Below are 24,447 nucleotides of genomic sequence, written 5' to 3' on the forward strand. Positions count from 1 at the left end.
TTGCAATCCCAGCCAGGTAATGTGTACAAATGGGGTAAAAATGTGCATGCATATAAATGCATAGGTGAGTGAAAAGAACATGCAGAAATGCATTATATTAGGGGAAATTGCTTTGCAAAAATGTGTAGATTTCTCAAAACTGGGTACCGCAATGTTTTTATGAGAAATTCGTACTAAACTTCCAATGAATTTTCATAATGGTTTTTATTTGTATTTATTTTTTTATTGTCAATTGCTACAAAAAGGTGAAAAACTGGGGGGGAGACTTGATTTAAGATGGGGGAAATTGGAAATTCTCAAAGTGAAATTGGCAGATTCTACCATCCCCCATGGTTTCTGAGTCAGATGACATTCCCTGCGGCTGGGGAGCTACTGAGGCCCAATAAAGATAGAAAACCTCAGCTGCAAATGTGCATAATTTAGGGTTGTCATATTTCAAAAAGTAAAAATTGAAGTTTTAAAGCTATTTTTAAAGGAAATTTGCCAAAAAAACCCACCCCCACTTCTGGTTTTCCCAGACATTTTAACCGACTTCTGAAAATTCTACCCAGACACTGTTTTTTTGTAGACAAATCCTGGCAATATCCGGAAAATTCCAGACATATGGCAGGAGTAGTATAAGTGCTTGCAGGGGGGGACTTTGAATGCGATTGCCAAGTACCAAATGACCTTGCAGTGAAAATGGCATATGTATTATGCTGTTAATGGGAAATTTAAAAAGTACTGTTGCCACTTTAAATATAAAAAAGCAATGCCTGAATCTTATGCAAAAGGTATCGCCGTTTCTTGAAATATAAAGAGGTAATGTCTTGATCTTGTGCAATAAAAATATAAAGAGGTAATGACTTCATCTTATGCAATAAAGGCAAACACTCTTCCCTGAAGCCCATAGAAAGTAACTCAGGACAGATGGATAACAGCTTCATTCAGATGCACATTCAAATGGGCATCTAATGCTCATCTAGTTCCTGCTCATGGATCTGAATCCAGCAGATGTTCTATGCATGGAATCCTTATTGCATCCTTATCTTGATTGGAGCGACCGTGTTTTATAGAAGCTTAGGTTGGTATGGTGGTTGTTTTTTCCCGAAGCCCCAAATTGTTTCCAGACTCTCATTCTCTGTGTGCAAAACTATCATTTCCAATTTATTTTTAGCACAACCTGTATTTGCAAACACTCCCACTCTCTGAACCTGGCACAGATTGACAGGAAATGACTTTTCCTGTAATGTAAAGAGAAATGTGTTCCCTACATAAAAGCTGTATCTGATTTCCTAACGAATTGTGTTCTGCAAGTGTCTCATTAAAAAAAAAAATGTTTAGAGTGCGATTGTTAATACAGTATGTGTAACCCTTTGGGAAGGTATCATTTTTAATCAGTTTCAGGTGCTGAGTCTTTTTATAAGGTACAGTCGTGCCTTGGTTGTTGAACGGAATCCGTTCCGGAAGTCCGTTCAACTTCCAAAAATGTTCGAAAACCAAGGTGTGGCTTCTGATTGGCTGCCGGAGCTTCTTGTAAGCAATCGGAAGCTGTGTCAGACATTCGGCTTCCAAAGAACATTCACAAAACGGAACACTCACTTCCAGGTTTGCGGTGTTCGGGAACCAAAATGTTCGACTCGCAAGGCGTTCGGGATCCAAGGTACCACTGTATTACTTTCTCATAGTAGAAACTGTGAACTTAGTAATCTGGGAGCAGACTCCAATGAACTCAGTGGGACTTGCTTCTGAATGGACATGTACAGAATTGTACAATTAGCCAGTACAGTGGCACCTTGGGTTAAGAACTTAATTCGTTCTTAACCTGAAACTGTTCTTAACCTGAAGCACCACTTTAGCTAATGGGGCCTCCCGCTGCCACCATGCAATTTCTGTTCTCATCCTGAAGCAAAGTTCTTAACCCGAGGTACTATTTCTGGGTTAGCGGAGTCTGTAACCTGAAGCGTCTGTAACCTGAAGTGTTTGTAACCCGAGGTACCACTGTATTCTAAACTAAGCTACTTTTTGGAATATATTGTACTTGCACTGCAGAGATTTTGGCAATCAACTATAATTGTGGACAGTTTGTTATTTCTGTGAGGCAATGAAAATGTACCCCTTATTGTCAGGGGTGCCGACTTTAATAAAATATGGGGGGGCAGGTAAACCCCACCCCACATCGTCAATCACATTACATGTACATTTGAATAGCAATGCCCTTTAACTTGGTGTACGGTGGTTCTCAAATATTCTATTGGGGAGGTGAAGGAACTTCAGCCCCTAGGAGTTGGCTCCTATGCTTATTGAAATGATAGCCCCAGTTCACAGACCCTCCAAGTCTCCATATCTTCCAGCAAAAGTCCCTGATTTAAAGATGCTGTCCTGGTTTCTGATTTGATCCCAGAATGTCCCGCTTTTCCTTAGAACATCTGTATTTTCATTGGAGAAATGTTCATTGGAGGGTTTTGTGACTCCTGAAGCAAGGAGATAAGTAACTATATAACGTTTAGAAGGCATTTGAATAGAGAAAGTTGTATAGAGAATTTTTTTAACATTTTATGTTTTTATATGTGTTGGAAGCCGCCCATAGTGGCTGGGGCAACCCAGTCAAAGGGGCAGGGTATAAATAATAAAATTATTATTATTAATTAATTAATTAATTAATTAGAACATCCTTATTTTCATCAGATAAATGTTGGAGGGTATAAGTTCAGCTTCAGTAACAAACTATTCAAATGCATTGAATCAAGAAGGTAAACTTTGCTCAAGGCTAGACAATCATGTTTCAGGAGGAAATGCAATATTCACATGCCTAGTTGAAAGCTGGTCTTCTGGTGCAATTGCTAGAATGTTAGAACTGGAAATGGAGTCCTGGGATCAAATCTCCACTCAACCAACCATTGCATTCGGCAGCCCTCAGCAAACCTACTTCACCAGCCTATCCTATCCCATAGTGGTGTTATGGAGATAAAATGGAATTATCCCATACAAGTTAGACTGAGCTGCTTTGAGGAAGAGCATCATTAAAATGTGGCAAATAAAATAGCCCATTTATCTGAATGATTCCTTGTTGGCCACAGTAGCACACAGTCAATTCCAGAAATCAGGATCACAGCTATCAAAGGTTTGGGTAATTGGAATTCACATGCAGTTTGGGTTGTAAAGGGGGGAGAAATCAGACAAACATCCGTCATGATCTGAATATGTATTCTATATAGAATTTCGTTTCATTTGTGCTACTGCAGTATATTTATTTATTCTGTTCATACCCCACCTTTCCTCCCAGGATCTCCAGAGGGTATCTATTGCTCTCCCCCTCCTCATTTATTCTCAACAACAACCTGTGAGGTAGGTTAGACAGAGGAGTGACTGGCCCACCATCACCCATGGCTGAGTGGAGATTTGAATGCTGGTCCCCCAGGTCCCAGTCCAACAATCTATTGCCATCCCATTACATTGGCTCTCTAGGACTCCTGTATGTTTTAATTGTTTTTGGTTTTTTTCATTCTTCTAAATCTAAACAGATGAAGCATGTGCAAAATGGAATAAGAGCAAACATTGCAGAATGAACGACATAATGATCATCATTCCCTCGGAGAATGAATTCAGGTGGTGTGTGCTGGCTGGATTAGAGGCAAAACGGGGCCACCAAAAAATGAGAAGGTATCAACATGCTCAGGAGAACACCAAAATTTGCAGACGTAAACTTAAAAAGATTTGAAACAAACCTATGGGGCAAAAAATAGTCCAGTGGGAATTGAGCATGCTCAATAGCTGTGAAATATTGAGTGCCAATTTGATAAGGGAAATGGAAATATAGAATGGGGGCCGTAGTAAAATAACCTACTTGAAGGGAATTCGTAGTATGCACCCTTTAATGAAGACATTTCTTTTATTTTTGAAGGTTGCGCCTGTTTGGAAGGTTGCACCTGTTAAATTTGAATCTTAAAGTACAAAAGTTGCTATTTTGGTGTGCAAGCTTTGGAATTACACAGGGTTGTTCATAATGCAGAAATGAAAAATGAATTATTCTCAGCAATACAGTTATTCCCCAAGATTACTTACCACTGCCAATTTTAGGTCTCTTGCAGGTAGCATCTAAGAGCACTTTTCTGTATTGCTTTTCTGTATTGTTGGGATGTCACTAGGATCTAAGAATATAATTCCTGATGTATATTAAATTCCATGTCGTTCAAAATAACAGTTTGGGTTAATTTTGCTCAAGGCAGAAATGGCACCAGCAAGAAAACCAAAAACAATGGATACTAAAAGTCAACCCTAGACAGGTAAAATAAATAACAGAAATCTCAAGACTTCCAACTTGGTTCTAAAAGAACAGGTCCGCATTTTAAATGAAAAATACAGTTATGATTACCTTCCGATTTGCCATCAGTCATGCCAGCTATCCCATGCAGAAGAGAGAAGTTGGATGTCAAACCTTTTTCTGTTTGCTTTCCACCAAACATGTCATTACAGAGGTGACTCAGGGCAAAGAGTAAAACTGGAGACTTTCGCTAAATCTCTATTTAACTGAAGTCAGTCCCACTTGTGTGTCTTGGTTTAAACTGGCCATTACCGCCTTAAAATATTCATTACGATTCTATTATGAGCCATGACTCGTGTAGGCCAATCCTAAGCATGTCTATGCAGAAGTACAACTCAGCGAATTCAGTGGGACTTATAACATCAGTCAAACCACTGTCTACCTGAAGTTAATCAGGTCTCGGTTTGCTCAGTGCTACCCAGATGGGAGACAACTTGTATGATGCCAGTATGAAAGAAAGGTTGGATATACATGTAAGAAAAAATACAATAATGCTGCTACCAGATGAATTTTTGGATATCTTCCCCCTCTTCCAAATTCCAGGTGGAACAGTTCCATCAAAAAATCTAGGTGTCCTTATGGATGGGGATGAAAAAACTCACATGGGATAGTGTGTAACTTGGATTCTACAAATCACCCAGTTTCTTCAGGGGTGAAATTAATCAAGGAGCATGTTGGGCAATACAGTGGTACCTCGGAGATTGAATGGAATCCGTTCCAAAAGTCCGTTTGACTTCCAAAACTTTCAGAAACCAAGGTCTCTTGGAAGTCGCGTCGGACATTCAGGTTCCAAAGAACATTCACAAACTGGAACACTCACTCATCTTTTCTGCTACAATTTTCAACAGGAAACCATTATTAAAATTCTCCCTAGGATAAACACTAGGAAAAAGCAATAAAGTTTCTACAAGAAACAGAGACAGAGAGTTATCCCCTTTCTTCCTTTTGACCCAGTGAATATGAAAAAAATAAAGAGTTGTGACAAGGAGGAGGGAAAATATCACAAGTTTTTGTTTGAGAATTATTTCCCGTTGCACTGGATACTGCTCTTAGAGTTTAATGAGCTAAAGAATCAATAGTCAAATTAGGCAAATATATTAATACCAAATTCAAATTTCAACTCTTATGAAATCTTAAAAATAAAAGAGTCTTAGCTGAAGAGGATCTTAAATAATAAACAGTATGATTCAGAGAGTCATGTAAACCTCATTGCTGCAATATGAATGAATGATGGGAAGATTTTCTGATTTTCTTCTTCTTCAATCTGGATAGAGCAAATACTGAACATGACAGAACATCAAACACACTGAAAAATCTTGTAAACAAGTCTTATGTAGGGGCAAGCACCACACAAAAAGCAGTCCAAGAAAATGTGCAGGTGGGAGATATGAGAAGTGTAAGAGATTTGGTTCTACAAAATCATAGCACACTGGGAAATGAATACTGCGGATAATTCAAGTCCTTTAGTATTTCTTATCTTACTTCAGAATGATGAAAGTTAAAACTAGCAATGGCAACAATGGTGTTTTGGACAAAGTAAAAGAAAGCCGCTAGAAAGCAGGCAAAAGGAGTTTGCTATAAGGTCTGCATTATACACATAAAGCATCATCGTATCACTTTAAGCAATGATGGCTTCCTGCAAGGACTCCTGAGAATTGTAGTTTGTTAATGGCATAAACATTGTTGGGAAACCATTTTAACAATCAATCCCTCTTCCCAGGGAATTCTGGGAATTGTAGTTCTGGGAGGGGAATAGGGGTCTCCTAAGAATGTTCAGCTACCTTAACAAGCTACAGTTCCCATGATGCTTTGGAGGAAGCCATGACGGTTAAAGTGGCATAAGAGTGATTTAAAGACATGGTGCAAATGGGGCCATAGAATATAGAACTTGAACTTTAAAGAGAGCTTATACAGTGGTACCTCGGGTTAATTACTTAATTCGTTCTGGAGGTCTGTTCTTAACCTGAAACTGTTCTTAACCTGAAGCACCACTTTAGCTAATGGGGCCTCCCACTGCCATCGCGCCACCAGAGCACAATTTCTGTTCTCATCCTGAAGCGAAGTTCTATTTCTGGTAATATTTCTGGGTTAGTGAAGTCTGTAACCTGAAGCATATGTATCCTGAAGTGTATGTAACCCGAGGTCCCACTGTAACCAAAAAAATCCCACAGTATTGATGCCCATTCTCAAGAACAGAGGAATACCTCCTTATTCCATAAGTCCTTTTAGATCTGATGAAGAATGTACTTCTTTATTTTGCTGCAGTAGACACCTTTAATATTAACCCACAATGTGAATCTTGCATTGTTCTTATGGGGGGAAAGTTGTCATGAATCAAGGGTAGCCAATTTAATACCCTACAGATGTTGCTGGACTGAATAGCAACTTCTGTCATCCCTGAGTGTTGGCCATGCTGCCTGGGGGCTGTGTCAGAATCACATTGTCTATGTCTGGCATAAATGGAATTTTCCCTTGCAGGTAAAACTGGGATGTGCTGGTTTTTATGTTGGGTAGAACATTTCTCTGATGCCATTTTTCACATGCTGAACTATGTTGAGCAGAGTATTTGGCATATTGAATGGTTGAAGTTTCTAGGAAGCCAAGAAGCTAAGTGTTGTTTATGCCTTGCATTGAGGAGTGACAGCAACCTCTGTGCCATCAATGAGGCAGTGAATGAGCTCTGGTTTGTTACCTGAGTGGAATAATGAGATAGATAATTCAGGAACTTTACAAAAGAGTTAGTGTTAGTGTTACATGCAAACCAGATCAAGACATCATTGATCAAGGCTTGTGTTTTCTTATAAAGGTGATGTTACTTTCAAAACGATGACACACCACGGATGCACATTTCAATTATCACAATGCTACATGCAATTTTGAGACCTCCGGGTATAAGGTGGTATCTAAATTCAATAAATAATAATAACAAGTGTATCCTGAAGGCACAAACGAGATACCCTGGGGTGGGTACCAGCTCTTCTGCTAAGACATATAAAACAATTATCCACCAAGGAACATAGGAACTGCCTTATACCAAGTCCATCGACCTCAATATTGACCAGCAGTAGTCCTAACTGGGGATACTGGTGTCTGCGTTCCTTTACTGCTGAGCTATATCCCTTTGATAGGACCACCTCAAGCCCTCTGAGAACAGGTGAACTATCACTAATTCTGCATAGCAGCTGAGATACATAAGCTTTGCATGTAGAAAGTTTTTTTAAAAGGACTTCCTTAATAGATCTTTGGAAGATTTGGGTATCACAACGTGAGAAATAGCTTCAGCCTGTTCTCACAGAATCTGAGAGGGTTATCCTCCTGGACCCAGTATAGCAGAGCTTTCCAATCCGAATGTTGCGACACGTCATTGTGTCGGCTGTAGTGTATAGTTGTGTCATGCAAACACTCCCAGCACACCTCCCAGGACTGGAAAGAGGTTAGTTTAACCTCCGGTTTGCTAATAAAGCTGAATTACGGTGTCATGAAATGATGCATATCTAAAAAGTATGTCACCAGCAGTGCTTTTCTTCTGGGGGGATGCAGGGGTATGCGTATCCCTAAACATTTTGTGAATCTTTGTACTTTTGTACATTTTCTGTATTTATTTTCCCTGGTCTGACCTATAAAATGGTGATTTTTCTTTAAGTCAAAATGAGAGTACCCCTAAACATTTTTTTTAGAAAAGCATTGGTCACCAGCATGAAAAGTTCGGAGAGTTCTGCAGTATAGTATTCACTCAAGACTATTCCATAGTTCTGTTAATTGTATGGGATACGCAACTTGCCGATTTTAGAGTAAATGGATTTATGAATATACTTGGGTTCTTGGGTAATTTGCTTTGTATTGGGGAATTCATCCGTCAATAAACGTCTGTCTGCTTTTGATTAAAATCTGACTAACACTCCACAGTAAGAGTTTGGTAATGAAATATTGAATATTAGACTGAATTAGGTTTGCACCGCTTTTTGTGGTGAGTAGGCAGTTCACAAAATAACCCCATCCACCCTTGGTAACACTGACAGATGAACTTCTCTTTCATGACCTCCATGTCCTCCTGCTTCAGATTTCCTTGTACAACTACTCTTCTCTCCGTTTCAGAGATATTGAGCCAAATCTTAAAACTGTCAGGAGACAAGTGCAGGTAGGCATCTGATTCGCTGTTTTTCCGAATGCATCTTCCATTCTTCTTACAGAGAACTTTGCTGCAGAGCTTGGCCGCAGAGGTCACGTTCATGATGTAATGTCCCAAGAGACCATCGACGTACTTTTTCACAGTTAAACAGCTGTCCTAAAAGAAAACAAGGACAGGTTTACTTACAGAGCAATCCTATAGATGTCTTCACAGAAATAGTAAGTGGAACTATAGGATTCCACCCTTAAGCAGTTGGCACTACAGTCAAACCTTGGTTCCCAAACACTTCCGTTATTGTACGTTTTGGCTCCTGAAAGCCGAAAACACAGAAGTGTTTCGGTTTCCAAACGTGTTTTGGAACCTGAACTTCTGACGTGGCTTCCAGGCTTCCACCGAGTACAGGAAGCTCTTGCAACCAATGGGAAGCCGCCCCTCGGTTTTCAAATGTTTCAGAAGCCAAACGGGCTTCCAGAACAGATTTCGTTCGAGAACCGAGGTACCACTGTATTGTCTAAATGACTAGCGCAGATATTTGTTCAAGGGGATGTGAAATGGGTTCAGTCATGAGTGACTATGAAAGTTCTTTGAATCGCAAAAATCTCAGGTTTGTTTATTCCTAAATTTCTGGAGTACGGAGGACAATGACAAAATGGGTTGGTAAGGAAAGTGTTTGGTCGGACTTTTGCTAATCCCAGTACCAGGTTCTCCCCATCCTCCAGTCTCTTAAAGGCAAGTAGTAACTTCGTCTTTGCTTCCCCATTCAAAGTCTAGCATAAATAGGTTTGGTAGATCGCAGATCTTTGAAGCCAAAATCGCACATGCACAAAATGAGTACATTCATTAGAATATCTCTATTTACACGCTACCAAAAAATTAAAAGTTGGGTTTGAGTTCTTCAGCACAAAATGTTGCACAGCCCGTGCATTCTACATTTGACACCCCAAGTGTTGCTATAGGCTGGATCTAGACGCATCAGAAAAGCGTTTCAGGAAAACGTGTTGTAAACCTCAAAGTGGGAAATCACACTGGCGAAAGACGGAACTCTACAGCGCCACCTGGCGTCACATTATTATAACACATATAAAACGCTTTTTCTTTACTAATGTAGCTGAGCCCATATTCTTCCAAATGCATGCGCACAACGACCACATGCAAATGTCTAGGTTTACCTCTCACTCAGATGAGCCACCATGCTTGTCCTCTTCAGATGTATTCTAAATTTGATGCGTAAGTGTGCCTTACCCACTTACAGAAGAATGGCTGATAAAATTATTGGACTTAGCTGAGATGGCAAAACCAACATGCTTAATTAGAGCAAAAACCATTAATAACATTTGTTAAGGATTGGAAATTCCTTATGGACTTTTGCATAAAAGAGAAAATAATCCTATCTGGATTTGAAGGTTGAAAAAAATACTAGCTTACAGAAGATATAATGGTTGTGTTCTAAAGAATGAATGTCATATGCTGTAGAGAGCCAGAAATCCTTTTCTTCTACTCTATCTTTCTTTAGGTGTTTTTTTCCTTACTTTTCCTTCTTTTTTGTTTTCTCCTTCTTTAGATTTCTCATTTTCTTGTATTTTCTTTGCTCTTTTTTAGGTTAATTAGTCATTTTATCTCAGTATATTATAAAAAGATACTTTATAATGGGTATGTATTTCTGTGTATCTTTGGATCAGTACCAACAAATAAAATAAAATAAATTTGATTTGGGGATTTGTGTGAGCTACCAGGGGTCAGCAAACTTTTTCAGGAGGGCCGGTCCACTGTCCCTCAGACCTTGTGGGGGACCAAACTATATTTTGGAAGGGAAAAAATGAACAAATTCCTATGCCCCACAAAAAACCCAGAGATGCATTTTAAATAAAAGTACACATTCTACTCATGCAAAAACGTGTTGATTCCTGGACCGTCCACGGGCTGGATTGAGAAGGCGATTGGGCCGGATCTGGTCCCCAGGCCTTAGTTTGCCTACCCATGAGCTAAACCATTGGAGATCTTTTTCCTGGGAAGGCCAGTCTTGGAATGCATATTGCCATTCCCAGATCTGTGGGCCATAGAAATAGCAAGAACCTGCAATCTTTGCTGCCATCTTTTGGGGATTGGGGGTATGTTTAGGAGGAGGGGGTGTTCCAAGAATTCCTGCAAAACTTAGCTCATTTTCTTAACCCAAATTCACTTACATTAGAACTGGCATACTGCATGCTTCCCCACAGGACAACTCCTGCTGCCCCCAAGGCTGCACTCTCACCAATAGTGTTCACCAAGTCTTCCTGAAAAGTAAGCCACGGATACGCATAATATAATAGGTCTGCCATATTTTGATGAGCAAAGAAGAGTATGCGGTGATGGCTCTCATTCTAAATACCCCTACGACATGTAAGCTATAGTGAAAGGGTAAAGGGACCCCTGACCATTAGGTCCAGTCGTGACCGACTCTGGGGTTGCGGCGCTCATCTCACTTTATTGGCTGAGGGTGCCAGCGTACAGCTTCATGTGGTCATGTGGCCAGCATGACTAAGCCGCTTCTGGTGAACCAGAGCAGCACACGGAAATGCTGTTTACCTTCCCGCAGGAGTGGTACCTATTTATCTACTTGCACTTTGATGTGCTTTCGAACTGCTAGGTTGGCAGGAGCAGGGACCGAGCAATGGGAGCTCACCCCGTCGTGGGGATTCGAACCACTGACCTTCTGATCGGCAAGTCTGTGGTTTAACCCACAGGGCCACCCGCGTCCCTATAGTAGCTGTGATATATTGCTGAGGGAGTCAGAAGAAGAGAAGAGGAAAGCAAGTCTTCAGCCACCCATTATGTCTACATCTCATCCAGAAAGTATAGCCAGAGACATTTTGGCAAAAAAAAAAAAAAAAAAATCCACCCAGACAGAAATTTCACCCCTGAAAAAGAGGACATGTCCTGGAAAAAGAGGACACATGGCAACCCTAATAGAGCATGATGCACAGTCAAAGCATCATTGCCCATTTTGTATCCACCCATTTTTCCAGCGGGGGTTGGGGGGTCACCTCTTGTGAAACAAGTTTGGATGGTTTTTGAAACACTACAATAATACTCTGTAGTGCCTGTTTGCCAGAGATCTCAGTGAGTTGAATGCACACATCATAGGCAATAATACCTCTCTCGCACCACTATCAACTCTCTTTTTAAAAAAATAAGCAAACACTGTCTGCAGTAAAAGCAATGGTGGCAGTTTCAAAAGACACCCAAATGATCAGGTTAGAGCACAGTAAACATATAACCTTTGAAGCAAAGTGAACCATCCATTAAACTCAAAAGTTCTGAATCCAGAAAGCTATACCCCCATCCCATGACAGCTATATAATTCAGCACTGATCCTGTGATATCCCATCCCTGTACCAACCCCGAATTACAGATGACATAAAGTGTCCTGCTTTGAGAGGTTCTGTACACACCATGCATTTAAAGTAGATTGCTGCCCTCAAAGAATCCTAGGAACTGTAAATTTATCTCCTAGGTAAAGGTAAAGGGACCCCTGATCATTAGGTCCAGTTGTGGCCGACTCTGGGGTAGCGGTGCTCATCTTGCTTTATTGGCCGAGGGAGCTGGCGTACAGCTTCTGGGTCATGTGGCCAGCATGACAAAGCCACTTCTGACAAACCAGAGCAGCGCACGGAAATGCCGTTTATCCTCCCGCAGGAAGGTATCTATTATTTATCTATTTATCTATTTATCTATTTATCTATTTATCTATTTATCTATTTATCTATTTATCTATTTATCTATTTATCTATTTATCTATTTATCTATTTATCTATTTATCTATTTATCTATTTATCTACTTGCACTTTGATGTGCTTTCAAACTGCTAGGTTGGCAGGAGCAGGGACCAAGCAACGGGAGCTCACCGCGTTGCGGGGATTCAAACCGCCGACCTTCTGATCGGCAAGTCCTAGGCTCTGTGGTTTAACCCACAGGACCACCCGCATCCCTAGTTTATCTCCTATGGAGCTCCAATTTCTACCACCCTTATAATAAACTACAGTTCCCCAGATTTTTCAGTTGCGTGCTTTAAGCGTATGGTGTGTACACAGCTTGAATACAGAACTGAAATGTAGGGAATTTTGTATCCACCAGAACTGCCTTGAATATATACAAGTGATAGAAAATTTAGGCAACATAGCCCTGATCACTTGCTCTACCTGCCTCCTCCTACATGTTGACAGAGAGGAAGGGGCTCTTCATGCTGACTTTACCCCCCAACACCTCCATCAGCTTCTGTGTCAAACCTATGTGGGAAGTCTGAAGTGGAAATCTCTGCATAATCATGTGAACATACTCCCAGAAGCAGCATTGGAAACCCAGGTGGATGCAGCCACAGCTATTGCCATCTATGGCTGGTTTGCCAACTGAAATCTTTCCTGGAGTTGCCTAGCCATGATGGTCTACACCCTAGTAACTTCTTTGCTTCCTAGTATTGTCGTACCTTGGTTCTCGAACGGAATCCGTTCCGGAAGTCCGCTCGACTTCCAAAAATGTTCGAAAACCAAAGTGCGTCTTCTGATTGGCTGCAGGAGCTTCCTGCACTCAATCTGAAGCCGCAGAAGCTACGTCGGATGTTCGCTTTCCGAAAAACATTTGCAACCTGGAACACTCACTTCCAGGTTTGTGGCATTCGGAAGCCAAAACGTTCGAGTCACAAGGTGTTCGAGAAGCAAGGTACGGCTATAACGTGCTTTACATAAGGCTGCCCTTGAAGATGGTCTGGAAACTACAGCTGATTTGAAACATGTTCTCCAGGTTCGGAGTGACAGTGAAAATGGAATATATATTTCCAGTTCTTAAAAAAAACTGCTGGGAAGGGGAAAGCTTGTTTTTCCAAATTTTCATTGCCACATGAAAATGTTTCTGTTCTGTCGAGCATCTGTGGAGGGATGAGATCGGTACTGTTTGCAATCATTGTATATTTGATTTTAGACTTTTTATGGTTTTAGTATTTTGTATTTCATTAACTGTTGTGCACTCCCCAAGATGAGACACAGCCTGGAAACATTATAATAAAAATATGTTTTTAATTCTTTGATTTCAGTCATCCTAACATGCACATTTATGATGAATATTTTCTTTCTGCATTGGTTAATGAGCTATTTTTATATTGTATTGTATTTTATGGTGCTATTACTAATTACTGCTGAGTTTCAGTACTAGCTGAATCAGTGGTGTGCTTTTCTGTTTGTTTGTTTTATCTGGTCTTGTCATTTTAACTGCTTCTGGCAATTTCACTCTGGCCTTTGTAATTCAGCAGGTGACCACAATCAACCTGTGATGTTTCTTTGACCCCAGAGAGCAAATAAAGCTGATGTATTATGCGCTGCATTTAACTGGATGCAGCTTCTGAGGCCTTGTTCTCACTGAGGTGATAGAAATCACACACCATTCTCCCTTCACATTCTCATACACCTCACACCAGCCTCTGTTTGTTGCCAGCCCTGTATTTTTCCTCACACCGGCCAACACAGAAAATAGAGTGGACTGCGAAAATGCAGCGCTATACATTACTTTACAAAGAATGCACATGACTGTATAAAAATAGTTCAATCTATCACTGCATAATTATTCTGGTTACAGTGGTAACAAACGTTTTGGGTTACAAACACTTCGGGTTACAAACTCTGCTAACCCGGAAGTAGTACCTTGGGTTGCAAACTTTGCCCCAGGACGAGAACGGAAATTTCATGCCGGCGGCGCGGTGGCAGTGGGAGGCCCCCACTAGCAAAAGTGTGCCTCAGGTTAAGAATGGTTTCGGATTAAGAATGGACATCCAGAACGAATTAAGTTCATAACCTGAGGTTCCACTGTACAGTATTTTAGATCAGTGCTTTTACATGAGACATTTAACAGTTTACCAGTCAAGCTGAGGTATATACATAAGGACCTTCCCATGGGGCACAGGTAACTTTAGTGAATTTTTGAGAGGAATGGGATTAACATGCTTGCCAGCCACAGTTCCCTGACGTTACACGTACTGTCAAGAACCCAGGTTCAGTCAGGATTCCCAACAGCATGAAGATGTACCCACATAAAACCCCATCCTCACAGATGCGAAATGCAGAAACTTTGAGGCATGGTCACCAGTGAGTGCTTTGAGTCCCACTCCCCTCTCAATGAAGCCTTGGGGATAGGCTTAATATGCATTTCCCTAAAGCGAGGATGGGAAACTTGTATGTTATTGGACTCCAGTTCCCATCAAGTCCAGTCCATGTGGCCAATGGTCAGGAATGATGGGAGTTGCAGGTATCTGTTGGGAATGGAAAGAAGCAGAAGGAGCATTTCATCATATGTGGTGGTCATGCAGAATAGTTAAGGAGTACAGTCCGTTCGACTTCCAAAACATTCAGAAACCAAAACATGGCTTCTGATTGCCTGCAGGAAGCTCCAAAAATAGTTCGCAAACCGAACTATTGTGGCGTTCTGGAGCCGAAACGTTCAAGGACTAAGCTGTTCGAAAACCAAGGTATGACTTTATTGGGAAATGATTTATAATGAAATGAAAAAAATTGCTTTAAAGAACATTCCCCCAATGTTCCCCCTAGAGGCATTTCCTTTGGGTATGGTACAGACAGGGGGCAGAAAAAGCTATTTCTGTATGCAACGACAGCAGCTCGGATTATGTTAGCTCAGAAATGGAAGGTGGGAGAAGGTCCAGAGGAAGAGGAACAGCTGAAAATGATGGAATGTGCAGAGCTAGCAGGCCTAACCAGCAAGGTAAGAGAACAATAAGAACGAGTGTATAAAGAGGAATGGAGAATATTTGTGGGGTATTTGGAAAACAACTGTAAGCAAGTGAAAATTGTAAATTCAACAGTATAATGCAGATTAAGATATAATGGAAAGGGGGAAACTAGATGGAGGAAATAGAATATGAAAGTTAATTTTGGAAGTCTAAGGAACCATGGAATGAGAAGAAGGGAAGTCATTTGATGTATTGTATATTTAATTGTGGGAAATGTATACCTGACAAATTAATAATTATTTTTTAAAAAGGGAATGATGGGAGTTGTATGTCTGGGAGAGCTACAGGTTCCCTATCCCTGCCATAAAGAAACATCTTTGAGGACCTCTAACTGCTAGGCCCTGGTTCCCATACCACCTTTGCAGTCTCTTTTATGCATATTGCTGCTCATGTGAATGTTTGGCATCACTAGTGTACCCTCAGATTTAAGAGAAGTCTGCAATCCACCTTCCATAGCAGGGAGTCCTTATTAAAGTACAAATTACTAGCAAAAGCTGTCCTGCGATCTTCCATAAGTCCCTTTCTCTAACATTATGGTTTTCACCTCTGTACAATCCCGTCAATATGCAAGAATATCAGAAAGGGTAACACGTGTTGGTGGATCTGGGAGCTTATTAGATACCGGCATCCTTACCTCCGTCAACTCATGGAATGTATAGGCATAATATGGCCTAGCATACACAAAAACAGGCAAAGCATAGTCCTTCCGAGCGATCGAAGCAATGCGTATTGCTTCTTTAACCCGATAGTGTACAAATTTCAAAGCGTTTGGGCTGCACTTCAGCATGTATTCCAGGTATATGGAAGGGTAAAGGGCAGTGCTTTCTTTCCACAGCCAAAGCAGATTATCATTCCGGAACGATTCAATGTCTGGACATTTGCCTGTGTACTTGTCTGGGTGGTTCTTGTAATCATAATTGTAGCAGTCTGGGTAGAGATAGTAACCCCAGAGCCCATTTGGCCTCATATCTTCAGCTAGGAAAAGGGTGCTGTTCATAAAACCCCTCCCTGCATTTTCAAAATCTTCCTTCGCAACTTTCTTGATCTTGTTCTCAGGCCACTGGGGATGCTGCTTTCTGACAAGTTCAAGAGACTTATTTCTGTAAATGGCTTTATGGCCCCAGTTTCTATCCCACTGGGGTCTCCAGTTTTCCCAGTCGATGACCCCGAGTCCTTGGAATTTCTTCATGGCGATGGAATGCTCAATGTCAGCCTTGGCTTTGATGAGATGTTTGATGAGGCTCTCGTTTTGCGGCACCCCGCCATTGATGGATTCGCCATTGTCTTCTACATGGGGATAGTACCCGAGATGAGTGTGATAGAATATTGTCACACTGGAGCCGCTCAAGGTCTCGTTTGGGTTTGTCAGGATGTCGAAAACGTTGAGGTCCAAATCGACCTTGTAGCGCCGCCGACACTGCTCAGTAGGTGCATTCCAAACTACTAGAAATGGTTTGTTAGGGAACAGTGGCGCTCTCGCCTGCATGATTTCACTTCCGTTGTCGACCATCAGCAACACCCACAGTGCTAGGTATTCAATCCACAGGTAGCTCATAGTATAAGGTAACTTCATCAAAGGAAAAACTGAAAGTGATAAGAAAGAAACATTAATGAACAGTGGCAACCAAGAGTTGAATTGATGCTTTTGAATTATGGTGCTGGAGGAGACTCTTGAGAGTCCCATGGACTGCAAGAAGATCAAACCTCTCCATTCTGAAGGAAATCAGCCCTGAGTGCTCACTAGAAGGACAGATCCTGAAGCTGAGGATCCAGTACTTTGGCCACCTCATGAGAAGAGAAGACTCCCTGGAGAAGACCCTGATGCTAGGAAAGATGGAGGCCACAAGGAGAAGGGGGCGACAGAGGACGAGATGGTTGGACAGTGTTCTCGAAGCTACCAGCATGAGTTTGACCCAACTCCGGGAGACAGTAGAAGACAGGAGTGCCTGGCGTGCTCTGGTCCATGGGGTCACGAAGAGTCGGACATGACTAAACGACTAAACAACAACAACCAAGAGTCAGGAAGAACTTTGCCCTTCTAATTGTCAGGCAGCAGAGGAGCCAACACCCACGGCAGGTTGCCAGGAATGGACAAGACAAGGAAAGTCCTTGCCATCTGTTTTTATTCCATATTCACAGAGAGAGGCTTGGGAATGTGGCCCCTCAGAATAATGGCGTTGCTCTGAGTGAAACCCCACCCCATCCGTCTCTCCCACTTCCTCATGAGTCATTGCTATGGGTGCTGGAAAGCACCTTCGGCCTTTGAGCTCTTTGCTCTACTACTTTCAAGGCTCGCAATGTTTGGGGAGAAGAGGGCGGGTCTGGGATGCTTTTTAAAGACACTGAGCCTGTCAGCTGTCACTCCCCTGGTGCTCCTTCCTCCTCCTCTCCCATTATTTCCCAGCTTTCCCCTTCATCTGCCTCTGAGCTGTGACCTCCCTCAAACCCCTGTTGTAATTCTGAACTGTCTCCTTCTTCTCTAGAAGGGTCAGGCTGGGGAGGCGGTCTCCACCATTCCTTCTCTGCCCAGACCCTGACATGAATTGATCAATAGGTGTGGGGAACCTTTGTCCCTGCAGATGTTGCTAAACTACAACTCCCATCACCTCTGGCCATTGCCCATGCTCGATGAGGCTGATGGGAGTTGTAGTTGAGCAACATCTGCAGGGCCAAAGGTTCACCATGCCTGAATTAAAAGTTGTAGACCTGGAAAAATAAGTGCAGATTGATCCAATTGTCATCCTATATAAACTTGGAGTTAGTGAAATTAACTAAGTGGTGCATACATTTGAGTAGGCATGCATAGGATTGTAGTGTTAGTCATGATTTGATCCCATTTAAATCAATGGAGCTTGGGTTAGTCATTACTAAAGTGTTCCATTGGTTTCTCTGGGATAAAGGCTGCAATCCCATATCCACTTTCCTCGGAGTAAGCCCCATTGAACTTGATGGAACTAAGTCTTAGAAGACATGCATAGGATTGCACTGTAATGTTCTTGCCTACGCAGATGTTATGCAAGTTGTGCACTAACACAAACAATTCTATCACATAACACCGGTTCTGAGAGATCTGCAGTGGCTCCCAGTACGTTTCCGAGCATGATTCAAAGTGTTGGTGCTGACCTTTAAAGCCCTAAACGGCCTCGGTCCTGTATACTTGAAGGAGCGTCTCCACCCCCATCGTTCAGCCCGGACACTGAGATCCAGCGCCGAGGGCCTTCTGGCGGTTCCCTCATTGCGAGAAGTGAGGCTACAGGGAACCAGACAGAGGGCCTTCTCGGTAGTGGTGCCCGCCCTGTGGAAAGCCCTCCCACCAGATGTCAAAGAGATAAAGAATTACCTGACATTCAGAAAACATCTTAAGGCAGCCCTGTTCAGGGAAGTTTTTAATATGTAATGCTGTACTGTTTTTAACACTGATTGGGAGCCGCCCAGAGTGGCTGGGGAAACTCAGCCAGATGGGCGGGGTATAAATAATAAATTATTATTATTATTATTATTATTATTATTATTATTATTATTATATCAACACTACCATTCTACTTGCCTAATGTCTCTCCTCTCTTCTCCTCTTGTGTGCAGGGCATATGTTGGTGGAAGAGAAAGCCCTGTTTCAGAAGTAGGACTTGTGGTAGTTCTCAATAGTGCCCTACTTAGTTGAATCCAGCCCTATATTCCCTTACTCTGAGGTAAATGTGTGCCTTTGTTTGTGTGAACCAGTATTTCGCATTAATTTAATCAGTCATTTGATGAAAGTTCAATTCCAAAAACAGAATTGCAATAGAGTTCCCTGCAAGGTTTCCAATAACATTCTAAAAGCACATCATAAATGGATAAAATAACCGTCACTAATCAGCAAATCCCTGCTATGTCGGTTTGATTACTATAAAAACATTAAATAAAACATACATTTCCCCCTCCTACTGGTTCTTATTAGTTTTTTATTATTATTCCTAGCTGTTGAATGTATGTAATGCACAACAGATTGACAACGTAGAAATTGTTCCAGCAAGTGTTTTACAAGATGAAATTTATCATACAGCAGCAATATCTCAATGCTAAACATTTCCATTGGCTCATCATTTTGCAACATTTTTTGATGTTGCTGTCATGCCACCATAATGCCTATATTTGTCGTGCTGTGTTATGTGGGTAGAATAGTTCAAATCCCTTCATTCAAAGTGGGTGGATCAATGAATGGAAATTTTGCCTTTGTACAGTAGCCAGCCGGGGCGGAGGAAGGGGTGTGTGGTAGGGGCGGGCTGCCCTGGGTGTGACTACTGGGGGGGTGACAAAATACCGGGTGGCACTCACCACGGGGCCTGCAGTGCACCCAAGCCACTCATCTCTTCTGGGAGTGATGCGGTGGCTTGGACGCCCGCAGGCTCCATGCTGCCCCAAACGGTCTGCCCACCGCCTCCCCCTCAGCTGTAGGGCGGCTGAGTGGGAGGAGGCAGGCAGACTCCTTGGAGGCCCCTTACTGGAAAATGACTTCCCCCATCATCTTCCCCTAGCCCCACTGAACAGCTAAGCCATTTACACTACACTATTGCTTCTGACTCTGTTATATTTTTCATGGCCCCAACACTAACCCTATATGTAGGCAGAGCAGGAGACAGATTATTTGCTCATCACTTCCTCTGATGCTTCCAACAGGTTTGGTGGTAACCATCCCTGGTCCTTCATTCCTCATCAGATCCCTCTGTGTACTGAAGTTCTGTTCCATTATCATCCCACCATTCTATTTCTCCTTGGTTTCCATGCCTGTTGACATCTTCTAAGAAACGAGAATTTAAGGGTGTTGGTAACGTATTTTCCCCTCAAACGCAAGAAGGAATCTGGCAGGGGATAATTCCTATAGTTAGGAATTTCACTAGGTACCTCTTAGATTCCCCATTCCTATCATGCACATCCGGCAGCTCCCACAACACACTGTATTAAACTACCAGGCCTCTGCATCTTGGGCCAAGTAGCTGCCAAATTACTCTATAATGATGGCACAGCACTCGATTGTGTGGCAACAGTGATAGCAGTGAAGGCAACAACCATAGCAGCTGGGGTAAAAGGGATGGAGCATGAGGTCAGTTATATGAACAGTATGCCACATGGAAAGCTGAACATATGGCCATGCCACATGCAGTGTGCTCCCCTTTTCTACCACCCTTCCACATCTACACAATCCCCTTCATTGGATATTAGTGTTGGGAGGGGTGGCCATGTTCATGTGCTTGAACTTCAACATGGGCTTCCCACATGCCCTAGTTCTCATGTCGCTACTGTCCATGGGCTCCATTCGCACCCTGGCAGACTGCCTTATGGTGCTGAATATTCAGGTGGCCATATCAAGTTCTCCCTAACAGCCAGATGTTTCTCCACATCTGGAGGACCCTAGAAATGCTGAGAGTCCTTAAATCTGTCATTTTAGAATGGTGTTATGTAAATCACCTGGTAGGCGTGGTGTGGGACCTGATAGAGGGGATTGTGAAGAAGCTGTTGCAGCTGCTATTGTTAGCTATCCAAGATTCTTCCTCCATCACCACTTTCTTTGTTTGTTTTTAAGCTCTCTTCCCCCACATAGGCAATGTTCCCCAAGCAAGCCTTGAGACCTTCCCTTGGGAAAACCATGGTCTCTACCATCTCCACAGTTGTGAAGCCAATGAAACTGTCTGTTAATGAAGCTTCATGAGATTAGACTATGAGTAGGCAACCTTTCTATTGCTTTTAATCAATCAGTATTGCCCGCAGAAATTGTCATCATTACACCCGCTCAAATCTTCACTGGAGGGCACAGTGAGTCTTCGGAAGATGCCATAAAATATTCCATATTTTGTTTCAATAATAATGAGAAATTGTATTGCTGGGATTTTTCCTACAGTTGCGATATGTAAAAAGCACCTTTTGAACCATGCAAAGTTGAATTTTAGGGAAATTAATAATCTGTGGTATCCAAATCCCATGATAAATAAATTGCTTATTATTCTGTATTGCTCAAAAAAGGGGCACTGGTGCCTTTCGTTACTTTTGCCGCTTCTTTTTCTTCTATGGCTATCTTGCATAGTTTTAATCCCAAACACTGTAATGAGCATAGGCGCTAATGATTCAGTTTGCTACCTCATTATCAGCTTGGTACAGATTCTCTGACATTTCTCAGTCAATACCACATTGTCATGCTTAGTTAAACATCCAAAGAATGCACATCTCTCTCCTAGTCATAGGAGAGTCCCAAAAAGAAAAGCATGCAGAAATTTTTCTGCTCCATATTGTAAACACAAAAAAGGTCCCCTGAAAATGAACAAGTTAAAGGTTTGGGTCCAAGCTTGCCGAAACCAATGGGAGCATGTCAAAGGGATCCTTGATTCACAAAATTAACTCTAGTCAGCAAATTGATGTGGTCTGCCAAACAATACGTCAACTTGCTTTATCTTCCCCTGTCAATTCCTCAGCAAATGATGAGAAAGATTTACTTGGTTTTACTCCCGCAAAGGGAATGGTTTAAATGTATTAAAGAATCATTTCCTGTCCATGAATGCTCATGCCATAATAAATGTCTTTAAGGTCCCACGTGACACTTGGCTGCATTATTTGAAATGTTTCCTTCCTTCTGGAAATATTTTTTCCATTTTTTTTTTTTAAATAATTTTTATTCATTTTCACCAACATAGACAATAACAGGAACATACAAAACAAAAACAACAACAACAAAACAACACAAACTAACACTAATGTGACTTCCCCAAACCTCCCCTTCACTGCATCCTTAGTTTTAAAGTGTTAATTCTTAGCAAACCTTTGATCAATTTCAAAACTCTTTTTCCTTAAGCTTTCTCATATTTCAAATTTAACCGCTATAATTCTGTATCTCATACCTTTTGACATTTTAACATTCCAAAATTTTACAACAATTCTTAAGATAGATTTTAAACTTCCTCCAGTCCTCTTCCACCGTCTCTCTCCTCTGGTCACGAATCCTGCCGGTCATCTCAGCTAGTCCCATAAATTCTGTCACCTTGATTTGCCATTCTTCCAGAGTAGGTAGTTCTTGAGTCTTCCAATACTTTGCCAGTAGAATTCTTGCCGCCGTGGTTGCATACATGAAGAATGTTCTGTCTTCCCTTGGTACCGTTTGGCCGACCATGCCCAAGAGAAAAGCCTCCGGTTTCTTAACAAATGTCCACTTAAGGATTTTCTTGATTTCATTATAGATCATCTCCCAGTAGGCCTTAATCTTTGGGCAGGTCCACCAAAGGTGATAAAAGGTTCCTTCACATTCATTACATTTCCAGCAATTATTATTGGGCAAATGATATATCTTTGCTAGCCTGGTTGGGGTCATGTACCACCTATAGATCATTTTCATTATGTTCTCTTTTAAGGCACTACATGCCGTAAACTTAATGTCTGTGTTCCATAACCTTTCCCAGTCTGCAAACATAATCTCATGACCAATGTCTTGTGCCCATTTAATCATTGCTGATTTTACTGTTTCATCCTGTGTGTTCCATTTCAGCAACAAATTATACATTCTAGACAGAATCTTAGTATTGGGCTCCAGTAATTCTGTTTCTAACTTTGACCTCTCCTTCTGAAATCCTACTTTCCTGTCTTGCTTGAACGTCTCATTAATCTGCTGGTAATGTAACCAGTCTCGGACTTTAGGTTTCAATTTCTCCAGGAAATATTTTTTCAAATACAGCACATAATTACGTGTATAAGTAACATGAATATGAATTTATAGCTTATACACATTCCTATTAACAGTTAATTCGTTCTATGAGTTGCCCAGACAATATCACAGGTATTATTAGCCTACTGCTATATTTGGTGTTTTATGCTGCAAATTTTGATCTGTATTTTTATGGACACGGCTGGTATTCTCACTTTGTGGAGGATATCCAAGGTGGTCAGAAGCACCACATCCATGATGGTCAAAGACAACATGAGAAATTTTTCAGTTTCCATTCCCCACCTCTTCCAGGTCTCAGAGGTCAGTTACGGACACTACGCTCGAGTGTCCTCAAAGTCCTGGAGCTGGAAATTGCAGGGGAAACTTGCTCACAAATGCCACTTTTTAAAAGGGTTTTATCAGCACTCATGTAGAGAAACAAAGAAGCACTCAATCTGGAATAAAGCATCTCCAAAATGAGCATTTATTTAGCACACATTGATGGATACCTATTCCGTCCAGCAGTAGAGAAAAATGAGGGATGTATCTCGCCCAAGAATACAGTGGTACCTCGGGTTAAGAATTGAATTCGATCTGGAGGTCTGTTCTTAACCTGAAACTGTTCTTAACCTGAAGCACCACTTTAGTTAATGGGGCCTCCTGCTGCCGCTGCGCCACCACTGCATGATTTCTGTTCTTATCCTGAAGCAAACTTCTTAACCCGAGGTAATATTTCTGGGTTAGCGGAGTCTGTAACCTGAAGCGTATGTAACCTGAAGCGTATGTAACCCGAGGTACCACTGTATAGGGAACTAGAAAGATGTTGTTGTTGTTTTAAATCACGTCAAAATTAATTTATCCTTTAGAAAAACGTTGAACTTGTGGGAAGGGAAATCTGGGTCAGAGCATTCCATTCATTCAAACTCAGTATAAAGCAGTATAGTTTATGCACATTTAAGGCATTATAACACGATGCCACATCAATATTCTGATGCCTACATATTTTTAAATAAAAGCAATGTTTTTTAAAAAAATATATACAGAAAGTGGAAGTTTTAAAACAACAGCAACAGCCGCAGACGAGAGAAATGATGTATCACACCTCACGTGATGTTACTGACACTAGCCAATAGGTTCCCCCGGCCTTACATACATGTCCTTAATCGTAACAATGCGGCTAGCAAAGGGAAACTGCACTTTACTACCAATGCTTGAGGCATTAGCGGTTGGTGTGGTGGATTAGAGCTGAAGGAAGTCCCCTCCCAATGCTGATGTTGTGACAGCTTACCTGGGCAGAGCAGGGGAAAGGCAAGGAGGATAGGGCAGTAAGATTACCATATTGCCTCTCTCAATGCACCCACACAGGTACAATCTCACTGCCACCCTGTCCCACCTCAACCATGTCCAGGTAAACTCTGCCCCATCACACCGGCTGCTACTGGCTTGGGCACCGAAGACCCTGCCCTTTTAGTGATACTTCCAAAATGTTCCTCAACCAATTTTTCACCCAGATTTTAGAGGTCCAAATTACCCAGGTTTGCCCACCTCCTGCAGCCAAACAACTGCATTAGGGATTATCTATT

At 41.7% G+C, this 24,447-nt stretch overlaps 1 protein-coding gene across 4 annotated transcripts; it reads right to left on the reverse strand.

Moving 5' to 3' along the window:
• Positions 1-8,209: 8,209 nt before the first annotated feature.
• LOC309379584 (hyaluronidase-like) lies at positions 8,210-23,270 on the reverse strand. Of its 4 annotated transcripts, XM_081928859.1 has the most exons (5): positions 23,065-23,270; positions 19,939-20,082; positions 15,836-16,785; positions 10,616-10,705; positions 8,210-8,588 (listed from the first exon to the last, which is right to left on the reverse strand). In XM_081928859.1, the coding sequence occupies exons 3-5, from the start codon at positions 16,772-16,774 to the stop codon at positions 8,238-8,240; spliced, it is 1,380 nt and encodes a 459-aa protein (XP_081784985.1). In that variant the 5' UTR covers positions 16,775-16,785; positions 19,939-20,082; positions 23,065-23,270; the 3' UTR covers positions 8,210-8,237. The 4 variants fall into 4 exon arrangements, with proteins under 4 accessions (XP_081784985.1, XP_081784984.1, XP_081784983.1 ...); XM_081928858.1 differs by lacking the exon at positions 23,065-23,270 and having other exon boundaries at positions 19,939-20,157; XM_081928857.1 differs by lacking the exons at positions 19,939-20,082; positions 23,065-23,270 and adding an exon at positions 19,794-19,931.
• Between the last annotated feature and the right edge of the window lie 1,177 nt (positions 23,271-24,447).

This window comes from Podarcis melisellensis (genome assembly GCF_964234715.1).
Source record: "Podarcis melisellensis genome assembly, chromosome: 10".
Classification (NCBI taxonomy): Eukaryota; Metazoa; Chordata; class Lepidosauria; order Squamata; family Lacertidae; genus Podarcis; species Podarcis melisellensis.